The sequence below is a fragment of the Callithrix jacchus genome, chromosome 8 (assembly GCF_049354715.1).
Source record: "Callithrix jacchus isolate 240 chromosome 8, calJac240_pri, whole genome shotgun sequence".
NCBI classification, from domain to species: Eukaryota; Metazoa; Chordata; class Mammalia; order Primates; family Cebidae; genus Callithrix; species Callithrix jacchus.
In genome coordinates this window covers 14,640,636-14,662,672 of record NC_133509.1, presented here as the reverse complement: position 1 = coordinate 14,662,672, position 22,037 = coordinate 14,640,636, and the positions used below count along the sequence as shown (strand labels likewise).

Here is a 22,037-nt window from a genome sequence, read left to right as displayed (position 1 = left end):
AATAAGCATTATTTTTTACATTTCAGGAAAAGGCAGTATTTGCAAAGCTGAGCAGGCTCGTGCCAGATACCAAAACAAAAACCTTATTTAAAACAACCAGGAGTGGGCCGGGTGTGGTGGCTCACACCTGTAATCACAGCACTTTGGGAGGCCGAGGCAGGTGGATCACAAGGTCAAGAGATCGAGACCATCCTGGTCAACAAGGTGAAACCCCGTTTCTACTAAAAATACAAAAATTAGCTGGGTATGGTGGCGCATGCCTGTAATCCCAGCTACTAAGGAGGCTGAGGCAGGAGAATTGCTTGAACCCAGGAGGCAGAGGATGCGGTGAGCTGAGATCGTGCCATTGCACTCCAGTCTGGGTAACAAGAGCAAAACTCCATCTCAGAACAAACAAACAAACAAAAAAACCAGGAGCGAAGAGACTGAGTCTGTATCTAGGCCTTCCCTTTAATTAGCCATGTGGCTTCCAACTGATCTCTGAATCTTCTATTCTCCATGGCCCTCAACGTCCTTATTTATGAAATGAAAGAGTTGAACAAAACCTCTGTCATTCCCTTCCAACTCTACTTAAGTAACTGCATGATTTTAGAGGCAATGTCTAAGTTATGTATACTAGGATAAAGCCAATCATATCCCAATTTACAAGGTGCTCCACAGGTCAAAAAGTATTTTTCCCTCATAGTACACAACTTCTAACAAGGTACACTGTGGTCAAATACACCAAAGGGAATACTTACACTCCTCTTAAATACAAGGTCTTGTACTTAATATAATACAAGGTCTCATAATGGGAGGCATTACAGTAAAATGTATCCCATACTCTTCTGGCAATGTGGGAAAACATGCTATAGTGAGAATAGACAAAATGATGAAAATTATTTTTGCTAATACTGTGTTCCACTCACACAAGCCTCTCAGTATTAAGAGAACCAGGTGTAATAAGTCCCTAAACACCAGATTTAGCAGAAACAAATATAAATCTATTTACAAAAGCAAGATGTATTAGCTGAATTTCCCAATGAAAGGTCGCCCAAAACGAGAGAATTAAGAGTTAAATAATCCCCTCCAAGAACTGGGCCTCCATAGAACTACCAGGCAACAAACACAAAAATATGGAAGGAAAAAGGCAGCATGCTATTTTCAATCTTTCTAGAAAATGAGAGGAGGAAACGAGAACAACAACAACAACATTTAAACTACATTAATGGAATATTTAATTAGCAATGATCAGGTATTTAGTTTTCAGAATATGTAGGTTGTGTGTATTTTTTTTCTAATAAAGCATTTCAAATTCTAATTAAAAAAATACTTTATGGAGGAATTAAAAAGATACAGTAGTGTCAGAGGGAAAGCCATGATCCCAGAAGTGGAATATTCTAGGAACGTAACTTACAAGAAACTGTGCTATAAAAACAGATTGTTGATTAACACAAACTCATAACAAAACGCAGAGAGCTATCACAATGGTGCTGCAGTAACACTTGGCTGCTGAGTTCTTTCAATACATTAAATATCTCCTTGGAGACCAAATTACTTTACATTTTCCTAAAAGACAATTTATTATAGCTTTGTTTTCTTCTCATTATCTCTTAAAAATATACCTAATGAAGAAAAGAATACAACTTCTAAATAACTTACATAAAATAGTACTAATGTGTGACAACAGACTTTGGTTTAATATGTTGGTTATTATTTAACAGTACACGACAAGCTATTGTCATGACAAATCCTTACCACGATACAATATTCCATGTGTTACATGTATCAAAAACCACTGTATGCCATTATTATGGCACTCATAAAATTAACAGCCTCAGGCTGCTAGCGATTTAAATAATTGATAAGTTTTCAATTAAAACGGCAACATTTTCAGGTCTAATACAAGAATCTGTTTAAATTACTGATAAAAACGTACATTTGTACTGGCCCAAAGCCAGAAAATGCTTGCATCCAAGGGGTAAGAAGTAATTCTTCAAGTTTCAACTCAGAGGTTGCAAATCTGTTTTTATTCTTAAGCAGAGATATAGGCTGTTTATTTACTTAACCTTTGTAATCAATGGAAAAGAATGATTAAAGGACTAACGGTAAAAGTGCCTCTATTTTTGCTTTCCCACATAATGGCTTTTAAAGAAATATTAAGGTAACCACAGATTTACTGAATTCTATATGAAAAACTAAGCTTTTTTGGCCGAGTGCGGTGGCTCATGCCTGTAATCCCAGCACTTTGGAAGGCCAAGGCAAGTGTATCACTTGAGGTCAGGAGTTCAAGACCAGCCTGGCCAACATGGCAAAACCCCATCTCTACAAAACAATACAAAAATTAGCCAGACGTGGTGGCAGGCGCCTGTAATCCCAGCTACCCAGAAGCCTGAGGCATGAGAATCACTTGAATCCAGGAGGCTGAGGTTGCAGTAAGCTGAGATCGCACCACTGCACTCCAGCCTAGGCAACAGAGCAAGACTTCGTCTCAAAAACAAAACAAAACCCCCCAAAAAAAGCTTTTTGTAAAAAACAGTAAAAATGGAGTAATCTGTCAGTATCTTCCATTTCTAAGTTACTGCTACATACAAAATGCTTGAGGTATTTAAATTTTTAGTTTTAATAATCACTCTGTAATACAGATATTATCATCCCTGTTTTTTAGATGAGGAAGCTATATGCCCAAGATCTTAGAGCTAGTATGAATGTGAATGTGGAGTTTAAGTTGTTTCTTTTTTCCCCACGCTGTTGCTTATTCACTGTTTTACACTGTCTCTCCCCACATTCCTCCTTGCACATTTGTAGTGGGATCTTTTTATGCGATCACTATATTTAGTTATTTATTTTCGAGACAAAGTCTTGCTGTGTCACCCAGGCTGGAGTGAGGTGGCACGATCTTGGCTCACTGCAACCTCCACCTCCCAGGTTTGAGTGATTCTCCTACTTCAGCCTCCTGGGTAGCTGGGATTACAGGCATCTACCACCATGCCCAGTTAATTTTTGTATTTTTAGTAGAGACAGAGTTTCACCATTTTGGCCAGGCAGGTCTCGAACTCCTGACCTTGTGATCCACCCACCTTGGCCTCCCAAAGTGCTGGAATTATAGGCCTGAGCCACCTCACCCAGCCTATCATGACTATTATCAAATTCTGAATAATGTGGGTTTATATAATACCATAGTTGTGATTTCTACACCATATTTTCCTTACAGCATATGCTTATTTTCTCAAATGCAGTGTTTGATTACGTGTGTAGGAAATTTGTGTGTAGGAAAATATGATTACTTAATCTTATATTACATGTCCTTAATTTAAGAGTTCCTGAGATTTCTTGGGAGCTACTTTTTTTTTTGTCTGAATAGAAGTCATCTAGCTCATTGATGAGCTAATTTTAAAATTATTTTTATAGAGATGGGGTCTTGCTTTGTTGCCCAGGTTGGTCTCAAACTCCTGGCCTCAAGTGGCCCTCCTGCCTCAGCCTCCCAAAGTGCTGGAATTACAGGCATGAGCCAAGGTGCCTGGCCAGGTTGGCTGTCATTTTGATCTGTCTTGGTTCTTATGATTGAAATTTAAGGAGAACAGTTTGGACCTAATCTCACAGTAGGTTTTGGTTGGCAGTCCTCATGATTACCAGCATGTTCCTACAAATTTGCATTGGTCTTTATTTTGTAGGTTCAATTTGGCTCTGAAGTTCGAGTCCAGGATTTGGTGTAAAATCATACCCAAAGTACGTATCTTTTGCATGCGGTTAAGTTGAATACATAATGAAAATATGTTGATGTCAGTTCTCTGCAACGGACATATGCGAGAAAATTAGAACCCATCTGCGTGTGTGTTTCTAAAAATAAGCATGTCACATTCTCAGGAGAGTTAGCCAATCTATCAATACTAGTGCTAGACCTTTTCAGCAGACAATCCCATCCTGCCTTTCAAAGTACTCATGAGCCCAGCTCTAAATTCTTAGTACACAAAGACTCTCACATAAGTTAATGGGAAGTCAATGGGAAATTGACTATTCCTATTCTGTGCTGGTTGGAATGCAATGCTCTGTTAATCATCCTATCCTTCTTGGTCTCTTTCCTCCTACCCTAAATTAAAACTACTGGCGGAAACCCATAGTTTACAGTTTTCATGACAATGAAACAATATCCTGGTTGAAGTGGAAGTCTATCAAAAACCTACAACCTAAATGTTGACCAAGATTAGAGTCTCAATGAAAAGCAAGAGCCCTGATTCCATCATTTCCACATGATTCCAAATGATTCCATCATTTGCATTTGTATAGAACTTTAAACTTTTCAAAGGGCTTTCACATCTATTCTCTCATTTGATCATTACAATGCCTTGTGCAGTAAAAAGGACAAGTATTATTACCCACAACTGACAGATGAGGCAACTGCAGCACTGAAAGGTTAAGTGACTTGCCTAGGGCCAAGAAATCACAGCAGAGCTCAGGTCTCGTGACTTCCAGTCCAGTGCTCTTTCTACCAGACCACTGGAAAAGGTTTTGTAAACAGATTATAAACTCAGATGCAATATAACATAACTTGAGAGGGAGGCTCAAATCAAGGTTCAGGTAACCTATGTTTCCTCATGAGAGTTGCATTTTTCAAGCTTAGTACTGAAGCTTCAGAAATAGGCCCTTTACTCTTGTTTACTTCAGTATCAGACAAATGTTAAAGCAGATTTTCAGTAAAATTTTAAACACAAAAGAAAAGTCATTTCAGAATATATTCAAATCACTTTGATTCAGTAAGTAACCTTGTAGTTCATTTTCGGTGGGAGTAGGATGAGTAGTGCATAAATAACCAAGAGTTCATCTTTAAAACCTGTATCCATATTAAGCCTGCAGCTACATTGTAACTATAGTCTGGAAGGGTGAGAGAGATCTCCAGTTGAAAGTAGATTTTGAAAAATTTTTTAGAGCCCAGGGGTTCATTTTTAATGAGCCGTTACTTTAAGTACTGTATAAAAAATACAGGAAATTGATAGTCCATTTAGTCTGCACCATACCTAATGCAAAAGTCATTAAGATGCATTATTCTTAATGTTTATGATACGATCAGTAAGTGTCTTTGAAAATAATGCCCTTAACTTTCTTATACGGAAATCCTTGAAACCTTTACCTATTATATAGTAAAATGTATGGCAATTGTGATTTATCACGTCTTTACTATGCCCAACAAACAGCATCCTCAACTACATTAACACTTCATAAAAAATCATCTTCATTTGTTGTATACTTACATACGACAGCATTGCCTTCATTTCTTCATCACTTCTCACTGTAATTCGATCACCATCTTCATCTTCATCTGTTTAAAAGCAACATAATGCAAATGATAAGGTGTGTATTTGTTTAACGCACAAAGGGAACATAATACAATTGGTTTATTACAATGTGATATCTATCCTAACCCTCAACACCACTTTTTGGGGGGATGTTGAGATCATTAGTTTGTTGTTTTGTTTTCCATTTGGAATATATGATCAGAAACTCAATATAAAACTAAAACTTTCTTTTAGAGATAGCAGAAAATTAAAATATGGCTCACGTCATTCACAACATAACTAGGTTAAAGTAAATATAACTGGAATATGACAAAATGGGTTTGGTTTGGGGAACTTTAAAAACCAAAGAGAGACCAGTCTTGGTCTCCCAAACAGCACCATATCCCGATTTCTCCATTCTTCCTCTCTCCCAGGCAATCTATCATGTCACAACAGCATGATAGAAATGGCTAACACTTACTGAACACTACTATAGATGAGGCACTGTGATCTATGCTTCATATGCAATACCTCCTTAAAAAAATCATCACAAACCTTTAACACGGACATCATCATTATTATTCTCTTTTCACAGGAGAAGCTGGGCCTAGTGCAAGGTTAACTGGTAAAGCAGCTCTAACACAGTTCTCTCTACCCCGTTCTATTTAGCAGCCCTTTCTGAACAGTTTCACTTGTTTTGCGTACTCTCCAACCATAGTAAGCTTCAAATGCTATTCATGCTACTTTGAAATAATTTAAATCTTAAGGCTGGAGGACAACACTTCACAAGCTACACAACCACAATGTGTAAATTTGAATAAGTATCATCAGAGGCCACATCTAGAAATAATGTACTTATTTCATGATCCTTCTCTTATTCAAAGTAATTTTTGAAATATCTCTTCAAAACTGCTTTAAAACCCTATAGATTGTGTGAGAGTATTAATCTCATTTTTAACCCAAAAAGGAATTGCTGGCCTGATTGCTCACCCACACCATCTGCCAGGCATATCTAAAAAGGACTTATGGCTACTTCTATATCTATAGTTAGCTATTCCTCCTTCTGTAAAGATGTGTTAACAGTGAGGACAGCCTAGGTGGTAGACTCTAAATGCACAGTTGAAAGAAATGCCAAAAACATCTTGAGCAATGTATAGTGCCTCCCAAGGGGACAACTTGGAAGGGACAGGCTCTCAGTAGGATTTCTCAGCTCTGGTATGCTTGTTAAAATCAGAATTATTATTTTTGTTCACTCTTGGCAATATAATTGCTGATTTGATCATACAGAAAGGCTGTTCTGACCCCAGGCCTGGAGAACCTCAGATAAATCTCTCATCATGAAGAGAATAAGCCTGTACAACATGTTCGGGGAACGCTTACTGAAAGTACACAGGGATTTCAGTTCAACACAGGGATCTTCCCCCCACCCTCGCCCCTGCCCCCACAGGTCAGTGAGTCTTCCTTCCTCTCTGGCTGTAGTTCCACGGATACCCCCTTGCTCGGTGACTAGGCTGTGGGGACCCTAGGAGGAAGCTTGTGCTCTTTCATAATTAGCTTATTTTCAAGCAAAATACTTTCTCCCTCTATCTCTTCAGTAGCCAACAGCAGTCTGATAGCATGATAGAAACCAACACTTGGACCAGCCCCATTCAGTGACCCACAGCTGTCATTCAGGTTTTCTTTCCAAGCATTGTTTCTGGATCCTGGTTCACTCCTGCAGAGTTTGCCAACTCAATGTGAATCAGCATCATCAAGATCACACTGTCTAAATCTGGGAGAGTCATTACCAGTATTCTGTTATCAAGAGTTGCCTGTTTTCAGAGTAAAAGGCATACACTGGTCACGTTCAGTAACGAAGAAGGCAGTGTCCTGAGTGATGTTACACACATAAAGAACTATACAGGAATCTAGCACTTTTTCTTTCCTTCGTTCACTTTAGATACAAAATCTCTAGGGCCAAATTGGGAGAGAAATGCCATTCTAGCTGTAGAAAGAGAAGAAAGGAGTTTCTATGTACAGGTTCCAGAAACTAGTATTTTCAAGGTTAAGGAGAAAGTTTTCTTAAAAATGCAGGAGTCAGGAAAACAGAGTACAAAAGGATATAATGTTACATATAGCCACACTTTACATGTTTGCTTTAAAACCAGGTCAAGGCCAGACACAGTGGCTCAAGCCTGTAATCCCAGCACTTTGGGAGGCCGAGGCGGGTGGATCACGAGGTCAAGAGATTGAGACCATCCTGGTCAACATGGTGAAACCCCGTCCCCACTAAAAATACAAAAAATTAGCTGGGCATGGTGGCGCGTGCCTGTAATCCCAGCTACTCAGGAGGCTGAGGCAGGAGAATTGCTTGAACCCAGGAGGCGGAGGTTGCGGTGAGCCGAGATCACGCCATTGCACTCCAGCCTGGGTAACAAGAGCAAAACTCCGTCTCAAAAAAAAAAACCAGGTCAAATTCTGTTTAAATGCAGGCTAAACTGATGTTCTTTATGAAGTTGTGAACTTGGCATAAAAACAATTTCCAGCCTGAATAAAGTGGTTTTTAAAATAAATCTCATTTCTACAACTAAGCTAGCTATGGAAATGATGGTTACAAAGAGACTGCTTATATTCAAATTTCAATATACACAGGACAAGAGTAAGGTATTGTTCACACAGGATGGGCAGGTGCTTATATTTTGGTAAAATGGGTGAAAATCCTTCTTGTAAATTCTAAAGAAAGGGCACCAATTACAGAAAGATCATTTCAATCACAATCCAGAACAAAAGGAAAGTTCTTCAACTTCTCAAAGCTAGGGCTTTAACCTTTAAGGTCAGACCAAAATATTCTGGAATTCTACATTTCTAAGAAATCTCTTAAGGGATTATTTCAGAAGAAAAAGATTTGTGAAAGAAGTCAGCTACCAGCATAATTTCTTGTTGAGAAGTTGCAAAAGTAGTAGCTAGGAAACATTACAAGAGCATTTGTTTAAGTGGACAGAAACTGAGGCCAAAAGGCTAGAATAGCTTTTGACATCAACCCAGTGATAAAATGTTGGAACTATCCCATAAGGGGGTCTGACTCCAAAAGAAAGATTTCAGATAAGACGAAAGAGGCATTCTAATAAAGGCTGGGGATGAAATCAGGCTTACATGACATAGTGATTAATAGTTCTTATGGGTTAATCAGATACTTAGTTTTATGTATGTTTTCTTTACAAACTGCTCTTTGGGGGACTGTCTGCTGTATTCTTTAATATCTGTGCTTAGTTGCCTTATTAAAGACTCCTTGTTTTTGTCCCAGAGGAAACTGAGTTGGAAAAGTAACCACACCCATGAGAAGACTGGTGGCTCCAGCCAAAAGGTAAAAGCTGAGCTATCTCTGACCCCTCAGTGGCAGCCAAAGAGCAAACCATTCACCTTAACCTGTAAAGCAAAACTGTACTTCTCTCTAAAGACAGTAAATTGACAGCTATGAAAAGTTAGTGAAGGGTAAGAAAGCAGAAATACATACTAAACAACTTACTACAACAGTAACCTAAAATACTTTTTTGAACAAGAAGTTGGTTAATACAACCCATCTAGCCAAGACTCAGGCTAGCTGTCTATCAAACCGGATTAGCTATAAAAATTCCACAAGCTGGAACCATAAATCATAAAAACTTACTAAACTGGCACAAAGTTTCAAAGGTATAAATATGTTAGAGAACAACACTAGAAAGTAGTGGTACTAAGTAGTAAGAAGTAAAAAAATAATTCAAGCTGTTTCTATCTTATACATGGAGGTTCTTTGCCATCTGACCAAAAAAGCATTACCGGATATGACCAAGAAAAGGGTTGGGGGTGGGGGAGCAGACAAATCTGATAACACTAGTTCACAATGAGAATTCCAGGCTTCTCTAGTTGCCTGGAGCATAGTAATATGATTTTCCAGCACATTAGGGAAGCAAAAGTAGAACCAGAAAGCCTATGTACTGGCTAGATTTTGTTAATGTCACTTAAAATGGAGGAAAAAATCCTAGCAAGATACCAAATAGAGTGCAGCAGATGGTAAACAAATATTATGAAGCAATCTTCACAAAATCTGTAGTGTGTCACAAATATACAAAATGGCAGAGTTTGGGAAAAGAGAATCATAACAGGCCATATGTTGTTAGTGATTTTATTTGAAGCAACATGCAATCCAAAAGAAAAACCAAGAAGAGAAACATAAAGGCCCAATAGAGAGGAGAGGCAGCCTCAGGTAAGGGGCGGTCAGAACAGCCTACTGAGTAAACAGCAGACAAGCAGCAGACTCCAGGGAGCTCTCAGCCAAACAGCAACCACCGCAGTGGCAGGGGCTCAAGAAGGCTTTCAAGAGAAACAATCTAGCTTCTACAAGGAGCTACAGAAAGTTAAGGCAATATATTATATGTCATTTGTCACACTCCTTCTGTGCCAGGTGGCAATTAAAGCTACTGCAAAGGCACTTTTCCCAGGTAAGAGAAAAGAAATGAAAACATAATTGTAGAGGTTAGAAAGACATCAACAGGAAACTACCAGAAAAGATGTTTAAAGCCCTTCTCAGGTGTGGAATTTAATGATGGGGGCAGGAGTAGAGGCCATACTTTCCACGGCCGCATCTTCATACCCATGAGTTCTAATTTAGTTTCCCGCTTCCCTCTTCCTGATTCCTTCCCTCCTTCTTTGCTTTCTTCCTCCTTCTAGCAAATAAAAGTACCCACTATGTGGCAGGCACTGTTCTGAGCAGTGGGATAGTAACAGTGAAAAAAGAAAAAACAAACAAACTCCTGACCTCATAGAACTTACACTCTAGTGGAAAGAGACCAAAGGAGGTGAGAGAGTGGGCTGTGCTGATATCTGGAGAAACTGTTCCAGGCAGAGGGAGCAGCTAATACAAAGGCCCTGGGTCAGAGGAATGCCTGGCGTGTCTGACAGACAGAGAGGAAGCCAGAGCGGCTAGAACAGAATGAGAGGTGGAGAGAGATACACGGGTTCAGAGAAGCAATGGTGGGACAGGTTGAGGGCAGATGAGAAAACGCAGAGCTTTGCAGGGCATTTTAAGGACTTGGTCTTTGACTTTGGAGTGAGATGGAAATCACTGGAGGGTTGTGAGAATGGTGGTATCACCTGACTGCTAAAAAAATCACTCTGGCTGCCATGCGGAAAAGAGGCTGTACAGAGGCAAAAGTAGAACGGGGAAGCCAGTTAGGAGGCCACTGTCCCAATCCTGGGGAGAGATGATGGTGGCCTAACCCAAGCTGAGGTTTTGAGAAGTCATCACATGCTGGATACATTTTGAAGATAGAGCCAAGAGGACTTGCTGTTGAATGGAATCTAAAAAGCTTATCCTTATTACTGCAATCCTTCAACCATCCATGCCTTCTACAAATACACATAGAGTATCCATTATGTGCCAGGTACCATGGTGGGATTTCTAGGGATTCAAAAATAAGATGCACTGTCCACTGACCTTAAGGAACAACTAGTCTGGTGCTTGAGTAAAGGACTCAAACTTCTTAATTTTCATACAAATTAGCAAGACTCTTAATAAGAAACGACTACTCTCATAAGATAAAAAGGGATTTGGATTTTTTGCATCAACTATATTTCAAGCCAAAATTTCAACAAATTAAAGCTCTCCTATTTTGTCTCAAATTCTAGTATTCATAATTAACTCTTACATGTTAAATAATTTTTAGGCTCAATGTAGGTTTATTGTGACTTACAATTTTTCATGAACTTACCTAGTTTTACTTATAAACAACCATTTATCTTTTTACATATACAATAGTTTAAAGAAATGAAACTTTGTTTGTTCCAAATATTTTGATTTAGACTCTTCTCTAAAGCAAAAAGAGCCTCCAAACACCTATTTCTCTTTTTACATACACAATAGTTTAAAGAAACTTCATTTCTCCCAAATATGTTATGATTCAGACTCTTCTTTGAAGCAAAAAGAGGCTTCCACCCAACTATTCTTAACGAGATTGTCATGGCTATCTGAACATAGAGTATCTCCTACAGGTGTCACTCCAGTTATCAGCTATAGTTGTTTCCTATACTCCGAGAATTTACAACTTACATAATTGCAATTTTGCTTTAAATGGTCATTCTATGCCAAATTCAAAATGAAACATGATGTGTTGGTTTAGAGATGTCTACCCTAAATACAAAATAATCTTCTGGAACTTCATAAAACAGCTGAAAATGATTCTGTGCAATGCAGAGAGAGTATAAAATAGTCAGGGTTGGGCCGGGCGCGGTGGCTCAAGCCTGTAATCCCAGCACTTTGGGAGGCCGAGACGGGTGGATCACAAGGTCGAGAGATCGAGACTTTCCTGGTCAACATGGTGAAACCCCGTCTCTACTAAAAATACAAAAAATTAGCTGGGCATGGTGGCGCGTGCCTGTAATCCCAGCTACTCGGGAGGCTGAGGCAGGAGAATTGCCTGAACCCAGGAGGCGGAGGTTGCGGTGAGCCGAGATCGCACCATTGCACTCCAGCCTGGGTAACAAGAGTGAAACTCCGTCTCAAAAAAAAAAAAAAAAAAAATAGTCAGGGTTGAAGAAAGGCACAAATTAAATAGCTATTTATCCTATAACCATGTTTTCTGAACAAAACTCAGATGCATGGTTTGACAAGTGTGAAGATACTTGTGAGAGCTACAAACCAGAACACGTGAGTGCCATGGAAAAGCGAAACCACATGGTTTTCATAGGTTTCAGACAGCATTTGTCTACAAGGACTTAAAACCAGTGGGATTTTACTGTCCAGCAACACCAATCCAACAGTCATTTTACAGCAGTTATTTCTCTAGAGAAAATGCTGGCAGAGGAACACAAGTAACAGATATGCACAGGAAATGCATTAGTGGGCACGGTTGATTTTTATCACCTCATGTGTTGGTGTACTCATGAATCTGCTAATGAAACTGTGAAAATCAGCAGGGGTCTCTGGGCCTATATGAATGTCAAGCTCTTACAGCATATGCAGAACCCAGAAATACAAACACACAATTTATGGTTATAGAATTTAGCTGCATCTCAGAAAGGTTCTCACATCTGGGAAAAGAAAAACTATTCAGTAACTGGTGTGGAATCAATTATCTGCTTGAAAAATAAAGTTGGATCCCCACCTGATTTCTTCCACTAAAATAAACTGAAGATGGTGCAAGAATTAAGAAAGCCAAGGGCCAGGTGTGGTGGCTCACGCCTGTAATGCCAGCACTTTGGGAAGCTGAGGCAGGTGGATCACCTGAGGTCAGGAGTTCAAGACCAGCCTGACCAACATGGTGAAACCCCATCTCTACTAAAAAATACAAAAATTACCCAGGTATGATGACGGGCACCTACAATCCCAGCTACTCGGGAGGCTGAGGCAGGAGAATTACTTGAACCTGGGAAGTGGAGGTTGCAGTGAGCTGAGATTGCCCCATTGCACTCCAGCCCCGGCAACAGAGCAAGACTCCATCTTAAAAAACAAGAAAAAGAAATTCTGAGCTTTGTAATATTTTTATAAAAACCCACAATATGACATATACAAGTTTATATACATAACCGTGTGTGTATCTAACCTCATTAAAGTAGAAGAAAAAAAGAGTATAAATGAATGTTTCTTCAACATCCTGGACTGTAGAAGACCTTTCTAAGCATGACATAAACCCAGAAGCTACAAAGGAAAGTAAGTAAGTCTGACCATGTAAGAACCTTAGAGTTCTCTACAGAAAAAAGAAGAGAGAATAAAAAGAAAAGAGCAATAAACTGAACAAAAACATTTGTGACATACAAGACAAAAGGCCAACCTTAATATTGGTAAACTCTCAAATCAATTAGAAAAAGATAAATAACCAAATAGAAAAAACAGGCAAGGGTAACAACAGTTTATAGAAATTAAAAACAAATATACCATTTCTCATAACTGAAGAATCTGTAATATTACCTAGCTTTTCCCTTCTTTTCAACCCATTCAACTCTTTTTCTGTACATTTATATACAATAGGTACATCTGACAGCTACCCTCTCTCTTGTTGCTTAATTCATATTGCTAACTATAACACCATTTCTTTTGTATAAAGTATCAATTAGTGTTAGATATTATTTTCAGTATTAAATATATTACTATAAGGCTGGGTGCGGTGGCTCATGCCTCTAATCCCAACACTTTGAGAGGCTGAGGAGGGTGGATTGCTTGAGCTCAGGAGTTTGAGATCAGGTTGGGCAATATGGCCAAAGCCCATCTCTACAATATACAAAAGTTAGCCAGGTGTGGTGGCACACACACACCTGTAGTCCCAGCTACTCAGGAGGCTAAGCTGAGAGGACTGCTTGAGTCTGGGAGGCAGAGGGCGCCATGAGCTGAGATTGTACCACTGCACTCCAGCCTGGGCAACAGAGCCAGACCATTTCAAAAAAACAAAAAAGTATTATAAGATGGAATCTCAAGTATTTCTTTGACTAAAATTGTATTTATTCAAGGGTTGGTCCATTATACCCACAAGCCACTGAAATATTTCCAAAATTCCAGCAAATTAGCTTAGAAGCTATATCTCCTCAACTATTTCTTAAACACAGATTCCGTTTATTGGTTCAGATTTTTGGTTTAGAAAAAAAAGTCACCACAGAACAATCATAAAAAAAAGTCAGCTTAGGATTTCAAGTCTATAGTAGAAAATACATAACAATCCAAACACAAGAAAACTAAGAACTGTCATTATTCTGCCTGTGGGTGTGTTGTGCATTTATTGTTATTCATCTAAAACTGGCCCCCATGCAGATGGGCACAAGGCTGCTGCCACTGACGGGACAAAAGAAAGAGCACGATATCACAGCACTGAAACCTGGAGTAGTGGCGGTGTATCTATATTTACACTTAACAGGCTTTTGACACACTCGGGGATAAAGAGTGTAAGGTTTATAGTCAAAAAGATGTGTGTTTGAACCTGGGCTTCACCACTTCCAAGCAATCACGTTCAGCAATCATTTCAGGCCTCTGAGCTTGTTTCCTGGCAGGCATAATTTTCCTATCTCACAGAGTCAGTACGAAGATTACTAACAACTTAGGTAAATCATCTAGTACACTGCCCGGCACAGAGCAAGCTATCAATGAATGGTAGTTAAAATAATCAGTATTATTATTATTATGAACCCTAACTGGAAGTCAGTGAGACAGGCACAGGCACATCAAGCCACTTTGGGGACCCCAAAAGCAAGTAAAAAGTACAAAGTAGGCCAGGCACGGTGGCTCAAGCCTGTAATCCCAGCACTTTGGGAGGCCGAGGCGGGTGGATCACGAGGTCAAGAGATTGAGACCATCCTGGTCAAAATGGTGAAACCCCGTCTCTACTAAAGATACAAAAAATCAGCTGGGCACGGTGGCGCGTGCCTGTAATCCCAGCTACTCCGGAGGCTGAGGCCGGAGAATTGCCTGAACCGAGGAGGCGGAGGTTGTGGTGAGCCGAGATCATGCCATTGCACTCCAGCCTGAGTAACAAGAGCGAAACTCCGTCTCAAAAAAAAAAAGTACAAAGTAAACTTCTTTCTTCTATGCTTAAGAACAACCAGAATCTGACTTCAAGAATCACGACAACTCTTGAAACAAGTCCAGTACAGTGGTTGAGAATATATACTCTAGAAACTACTCCAAAAATTCCAGTTTACCACTTAGCTGTGAGACTTTGAGCAAGTTGCTTAAAGGAGATATCCTTTCCTCAACCAAAACAGAGCTAGTAACAGTCCTTCAAAGTACCTAGTAGGTATGGTGGCTCACACCAATAATCCCAACACTTTGAAAGGGCAAGATGGGAGGATCACTTGAGGCCAGGAGTTCAATACCAGCCTGGGCAACACAGCAAGACCCTATTTCTAAAAAAAAAAAAATTGTTTTAAATTAGCCAGGTATGGAGGTGGATGCCTCAACCTACTTGGGAGGCTGAGGTAGGAAGATCGCTTGAGCCTAGGAGTTTAAGGCTGTGGTGAGCTATGATCATGTCACTGCACTCCAGCCTGGGCAACAGCACAAGACTCTGTCTCAAAAAAAAAAAAAACAAGTACTTTGTGGGGATCCTGTGATGGATAAAATAAATAAGATAACCCATGGAATGCTCTTAGCACAGCCTCTGTCAACAGTAAGTCCAAATGTTAACTATCAGACTGTCCACGAAACTCATGGCACCCCCAAGGAGTTACTGAAAGGAGTCTGAATACAGCTGCAACACTAGGATGTACTTCAGACAGAGGTACTATTTTTCTATAGTACAGAGTTCAAGGTGATTAATAAAATGCTAATTACATTACGAGTTCTACTCATTATAGCTTTAGAAACAAATGGTGATTGATGAAAATGTTCAAACAATAGAGAACTATACGAAGTAAAAAGTATGTTCATTCATCCACCCCACAACCTAAGCCTCAGGCCCCAAGTCCACTTTCCAGGGAAGCCACTGGAAAGTACTGTAGTAGGCACTCATCAGAAGCTATCTTTTAATACATACATAAAGTTGGGGAGGTGGGGTTGGATTTTTTGCAAAATGGGATCATACCATATACATTATTTGTTTATTCAACAATATATCACAGAATTCTTTCCATATCAATGTATAAAATCCTAACTCATTCTTTTTAGTTGCTGTTTAATGCTTTGAACTATAGATAAATTGTAATTTACTAATCCATTATACCAGCATTTAGTTTACCTCTAATTTTTTGCTTTTGAAAATAATCCCAAAAGTTTGAGCCAGGAGGTCGAGGATACAGCAAGCTGTGATCCCACTTGGGCAAAAGAGTGAGATCCTATCTCCAAAATAAATAAATAATCCCACAGTGGCCCAGGCACAGTGGCTCACATCTATAATCCCAACACTAATGGAGGTCAAGGCAGGAAGCTCACTTAAGGCACGGAGTTCAAGACTAGCCTGGACAACCCTATCTCCACAGAAAATTTAAAAATTAGCCAGGCATAGTGGTGCATGCCTGTAGTCCCAGCTACTTGGGAGGCTGAGTTGGGAGGACTGTTTAGGCCTAAGAGTTCAAGGTTACAGTGAGCTATCATGCCACAGCATTCCAGCCTGGGCAACAAGGCAAGGTCCCCTCTCTAAAAATAACCATCGTCATCGTCATCCATCATCCTACAATGAACACCTTGTTTGAAGGGCATTCACACATGTGTGGCTATTTCTGCTGAACAGCTTCCTAAAAGTGGATCTGCTAAATCAAAGGTTTTGCATATTTTATATGTTGATAAGAAATGCCAAATTATCCTCCAAAATGGATGTACCCATTGTACTCTCTGTAAGTAACCATCTTCATTAAAAACAGAAACAAAGTAGTATCATATCATGTAGAAAAACTGAAATTTTTCTACATTAAGAAGTGACCCTCTGGCCAAGTGTGGTGGCTCACACTTGTAACCCCAGCACTTTGGGAGGCTGAGGTTGGCTGATCACTTGAGGTCAGGAGTTCAAGACTAGCCCTGGCCAACATGGCGAAACCCTGTCTCTACTAAAAATACAAAAGTTAGCTGGATGTGGTGGCACACACCTGTAATCTCAGCTACTCAGAAGGCTGAGGCGCAAGAGTCGCTTGAACCCAGGAGGCAGACGTTACAGTGAGCTGAGATCCCACCACTGCACTCCAGCCTGGGCAACAGAAAAATTAAAAAAGCCCAGGCACAATGGCTCACAACTGTAATCCCAGCACTTTGGGAGGCTAAGGCATGTGGATCACAAAGTCAGGAGCTCAAGACCAGTCTGGCCAATAAGGTGAAACCCTGTCTCTACAAAAAATACAAAAATTATCCAGGTGTGGTAGTGGGTGTCTTCAATCTCAGCTATTTAGGAGGCTGAGGCAGAGAACTGCTTGAACCCAGGAGGCAGAGGTTGCAGTGAGCAGAGATTGCGTCACTGCACTCCAGCCTGGGCAACAGAGTGAGACTCCATCTCAAAAAAAAAAAAAAATTAGCCCTCATCTTTTTTTTTTTTTTTTTTTTTTTTGAGATGGAGTTTCGCTCTTGTTACCCAGGCTGGAGTGCAATGGCGCGATCTCGGCTCACCGCAACCTCCACCTCCCGGGTTCAGGCAATTCTCCTGCCTCAGCCTCCTGAGTAGCTGGGATTACAGGCACGCACCACCGTGCCCAGCTAATTTTTTGTATTTTTAGTAGAGACGGGGTTTCACCATGTTGACCAGGATGGTCTCAATCTCTTGACCTCATGATCCACCCACCTCGGCCTCCCAAGCCCTCATCTTAAAAAAAAAAACTACAGTTCTAAATCCTTACTTTGTCCCTCTCAGCATTTGAGCTCCTATGCTACTGACTATCTCGTCTTATCATGACTCATTACATGACATCCTCTGCAGTGACCTGGTTCATGTCACAACCAGTTTTCTAGTTGCCAAGCCACCCTGGCCCTGTCCCCTGGCCAACTGTGGGGAAAAGGAAAAACTAAAGACTCGAAGTGTTCCTGCCATCATCTAGCATCCCTGCCAAGCAAGCCCCACTAAAACAGAATTATTCCATGTAATGATCATGGTAGAAGGTCTACTTTGTTGCTATTTTTTAAGGCAGCAATGGATTAAAATCTCTTAATCAATAATCATTGGCCTACAGGTAGTTTACACGTTTCATTTTGTCCTGCAATATTATTACAATTAGGAGCAAGAGCAGATAAAGGTCATGTTGGTAATTAAAGCTATATTGTAGAAATATGCTCACACAAGATATGATTAAATAAGAAAATATTACTCAGTTCAGTATCATTAAACTTGTATTAATTTATAAATATTTAAATGTACCATATGATGGTCATAAATAATCTGTTTTTGTCAGTTTCTAAAGTAATGCAACCCATAAACCCTTTAAAAAATTACTGCAGAAAGGAACAGTCAGGAAAGTGTACAAGTCAGACTTACATTCAAATGCTGTAGTTGTGGCTTCAGGCAGAACCTGGCCTATCACATCCTAAACAAAGAAAGAATAAAGAAACACAATTAGCCATCTTCTTTATTGCTAACATGTGGCAAATCCTAGAGGAAATATGAGAACCTGGGAAAGATTCTTGAAACGTTAGCATAAACTATAAAAACATTAGCTCATAATCACACTTAGCCCAGCAACATAAACTTAGGAGTTTAAATCTCTATTCCAGAAAGAAAAGTCTTTAAGAAACCTTTTCTACATTTTAATTAATAACATGCTATTCTCAATTCAATGGTGTATATACAAATATACTGTTGTGTATTTACAAAAACTTGGTGAGGCTGTGGAATATACTACAGTTGAAAGAGAGAGGGGTTTTGAGATTCAGACTGACCTAGGTCTCAATCTCAGCTCTGCACTTATTATTAGATGTATGACTTGGAAAAAAAAATCACCCAGCCTCTCTGAGCCTCTATTTGATCACCCTCCAAAATGGGTCTAGCAATACTCACAGAGGTTGTGTAAAAATTAATCTAATGAACATAAGCTTAGACCTAGCACATTGAAGACATTCAACAAACGTTCCTGATACACAATCAACACTGCGCCTTGAACTCATAATGGTAGGAGTTCAACACACAAGTTTCCGTGATGATATAAACCCATTATGCTACATTTATCACAAACAGTTCTTATCAACCTTTACTATTAAGCAACAGAAAACATATTTAATAACACTGAAATAAAGTTAATCTAGCCTACAAAAAAATCTAAAAAGTGTATATAATATGATATCAATATTTGAGTAAATCTATAAAGTTGAAAATACGCAAAAGTTAGTATACTGAGACAGCTTCATTGAATAAGCACAGAACACCTAAGCTCTGGGGAAAGTGACCGTCCATCATGTCCAGTCCAACTCCAATGGCCTGCAAACCTCATTTCTCTCTGGGAGCTCTGCCACAATGTCCCTCCCAGGCTGCACCAGAACTGGCACCAGGCAGCCGGCTGACAAAGCCGCTTGCAGTACTTCTCAGCAGGGATCCCACAGCCTTTCCAAGCAGGGCACTTAGCAGAGTGGCGGCTGCAACTTCCTTCTAAAGGCAATTCTTTGGAAGCTTTTGCTGCAGTGGCAATTTGCATAATAGTCTTCCCTCTATAGTGCTTTTTTTTTTTTTTTTTTTTCAAAAATAAATCTGTGCATATAAAACTGATCAAAGAGAACTATCTTAGGCAGCCCCATTACAGCCAAAGAGATTATTTTTTTCTGACTCCAGTCTTCACAAATAAAACATCGACTTTTTGAGGAAGTATCTATAAAAGATTTTAGTGTTAAAAAATTATTTCTATACTCTCATAGTTAGAAAGTATTTATTGACAGAAAACTGTAAAGGGAGTACAGAATAAAGCACACTGGCAATCCAGTGTAAAGCCCGAATTTACACCGTGCCTGGATGCTAGCTCTCTGGCACAGCTGAGCGCACACACACACAAAAAATAAAATCTCTCTGTGCCTCAGTTTCCTTATATGTAATAGCAGATCTTAGCTGTACCTACCCAACGAGTGTTGGTAAAGCACTCAGAAGAGTGTCTAGCACGTGGCAAGTGCCATGTTAGTGTATGTTAAACAAATAAATCACTGATCACTAGAATATTACAAAGCTTACCTCATAATAAAACTTTGAAACTCAGCACCCAACAATCAGTGGAGGATGGTGATTCACTCACTGACATCATCCTTCAGCAGTAGTCACTGAACACCCATTCAGCATAGGTTTAAAAAAAATGAGGAAAAAACAACTGCTCCATCCCCAACCCTCTAAGTCTAGTTTATCACGGGTTATTTCCAGGGAACTCTGATCTTGACATGTGAACTCTACCTCAACAGTGCCAGCAAACTAATTTAGGATCCTTCCCACTTCTGAATAGCAGATCCCGTCAAACTGCAGAGTTCTAACCACCACCTGAGAACCCGCTCAGCGGCAATGGCATGCCTTAGCCCACCAACATAAACAAGGTGCTGCACGTGCTTCTCATTTGATATGCGGGAAAGGGACAAAGAACTAAGCAAACTTGCTAAAAGAACCATGTGAACACAACCAACCATTTTGTTCTTTAAAGCAAATAGGCTGGGCACGGTGGCTCACACCTGTGATCCCAACAGTTTGGGAGGCTGAGGCCGGTGGATCACCTCAGGTCGGGAGTTCAAGACCAGCCTGACCAAAATGGAGAAACCCCCATCTCTATTAAAAATACAAGATCACAGTGGCTCACGCCTATAATCCCAGCACTTTGGGAGGCTGAGGCGGGTGGATCACAAGGTCAAGAGATCAAGACCATCCTGGTCAACAAGGTGAAACCCCATCTCTACTAAAAATACAAAAATTAGCTGGGCATGGTGGTGCGTGCCTGTAATCCCAGCTACTCGGGAGGCTGAGGCAGGAGAATTGCTTGAACCCAGAAGGCGGAGGTTGCAGTGAGCCGAGATCGTGCCATTGCACTCCAGTCTGGGTAACAAGAGCAAAACTCCGTCTCAAAAAAAAAAAAATACAAGATTAGCTGGGTGTGGTGGTGCATGCCTGTAATCCCAGCTATTTGGGAGGCTGAGGCAGAGCAGGAGAATCGCTTGAACCCAGGAGGCAGAGGTTGCAGTGAGCTCAGATCATGCCATTGCACTCCAGCCTGGGCAACAAGAACAAAACTGCATCTCAAAAAAAAAGCAAATAAAGTGGAGCTATCATAACGACAAAGAGGCAAGAAGTTTAAAAATCAGTAGTATCTGCTAGCAATGTTAAGACCAGGTACATCTGATGATTTTATATACATTTTCTGTTTTTTGTTTTTGAGACGGAGTCTCGCTCTGTCACCCAGGCTGGAGTGCAATGGCACTCTCTGCTGACTGCAACCTCCACCTCCCAGCTTCAAGCAATTCTCCTGCCTCAGCCTCCCAGGTAGCTAGGATTACAGGTGCACGCCACCACACCTGGCTAATTTTTCTATTTTTAGAAGAGACGGGGTTTCACCATGTTGGTCAGGCTGGCCTTGAACCCCTGACCTCGTGATCCGCCCATCTCAGCCTTCCAAAGTGCTGGGATTACAGGCATGAGCCACTGCACCCGGCTTATATTTTCCAGTTAAAAGTGACTTATTTCCAAGCAGCCTTCTTCTACTCTCAACAATATAACATTTACCTAACCTAAAGAAGGTTTCAAAAGAAAACTGGGACAGGCACAGTGGCCCATGCCTATAAGCCCAGCATTTTGGGAGGCCAAAGTGGGCAGATCACTCAAGGTCAGGAGTTCAAGACCAGCCTAGCCAACATAGTAAAACCTTGTCTCTACTAAAAATACAAAAAAATTAGCTGGGCATGTGGCGCGTACCTGTAATCCCAACTGCTCAGGAGGCTGAAGCAGGATAATCACCTGAACCTGGGAAGCAGGGGTTGCAGTGAGCTGAAATTGCACCACTGTACTCCAGCCTGGGCAACAGAGCAAAACTCTGAGAAAAAAGAAAGAAAGCGAGAGAGAGAGAGGAAGGAAGGAAGGGAACTGAAGTTTACATATCTTGATGATGACCATTTTTTGATCCTTTTCTTCTTCCTTTCAATAAATCAGACAAATATCTGACAGATCAAAAACATAACCGAGCATCTGCAACATGCCAGGAGTAAAAAGATCACAAAGTTGTAGGCTACAGGAGAATAAATCTTGATCCTTGACTTTAGGAAGATTATAAACAGGTTAGGGAGCTAAGACAAACCTGAAAGACTAGTAACATAAAACACTTTTAAGAACCAAACAAAAGACGTAAATGGCAAATAGTATTTGGTAACTCAGGAGAAAGGAAAAAATCACAGACTCAGTTTAGACAGAAATCTCTGTGTGTGTGTGT

The 22,037-nt window shown here is 40.2% G+C and overlaps 1 protein-coding gene across 23 annotated transcripts in view; it reads right to left on the bottom strand.

The window, feature by feature from the left end:
* The window catches only part of MAP2K5 (mitogen-activated protein kinase kinase 5), a 279,080-nt gene that overhangs the window by 252,333 nt on the left and 4,710 nt on the right, over positions 1-22,037 (bottom strand). For 20 of the 23 annotated variants that reach the window (XR_013520769.1, XR_013520770.1, XR_013520771.1 and 17 more), the window contains 2 exons: positions 18,140-18,188; positions 5,229-5,296 (listed from right to left, as the gene is read on the bottom strand). Coding sequence is in view for 20 of the 23 variants with exons in the window: in XM_054239383.2 (XP_054095358.1) it covers positions 5,229-5,296; positions 18,140-18,188 (117 nt within the window). In the remaining 3 variants the exon portion in view is untranslated. Of the gene's footprint in view, positions 1-5,228; positions 5,297-18,139; positions 18,189-21,526; positions 21,645-22,037 lie in introns of all 23 variants that reach the window. The other 3 variants (XM_054239391.2, XM_078333475.1, XM_078333476.1) reach the window with 1 other exon arrangement.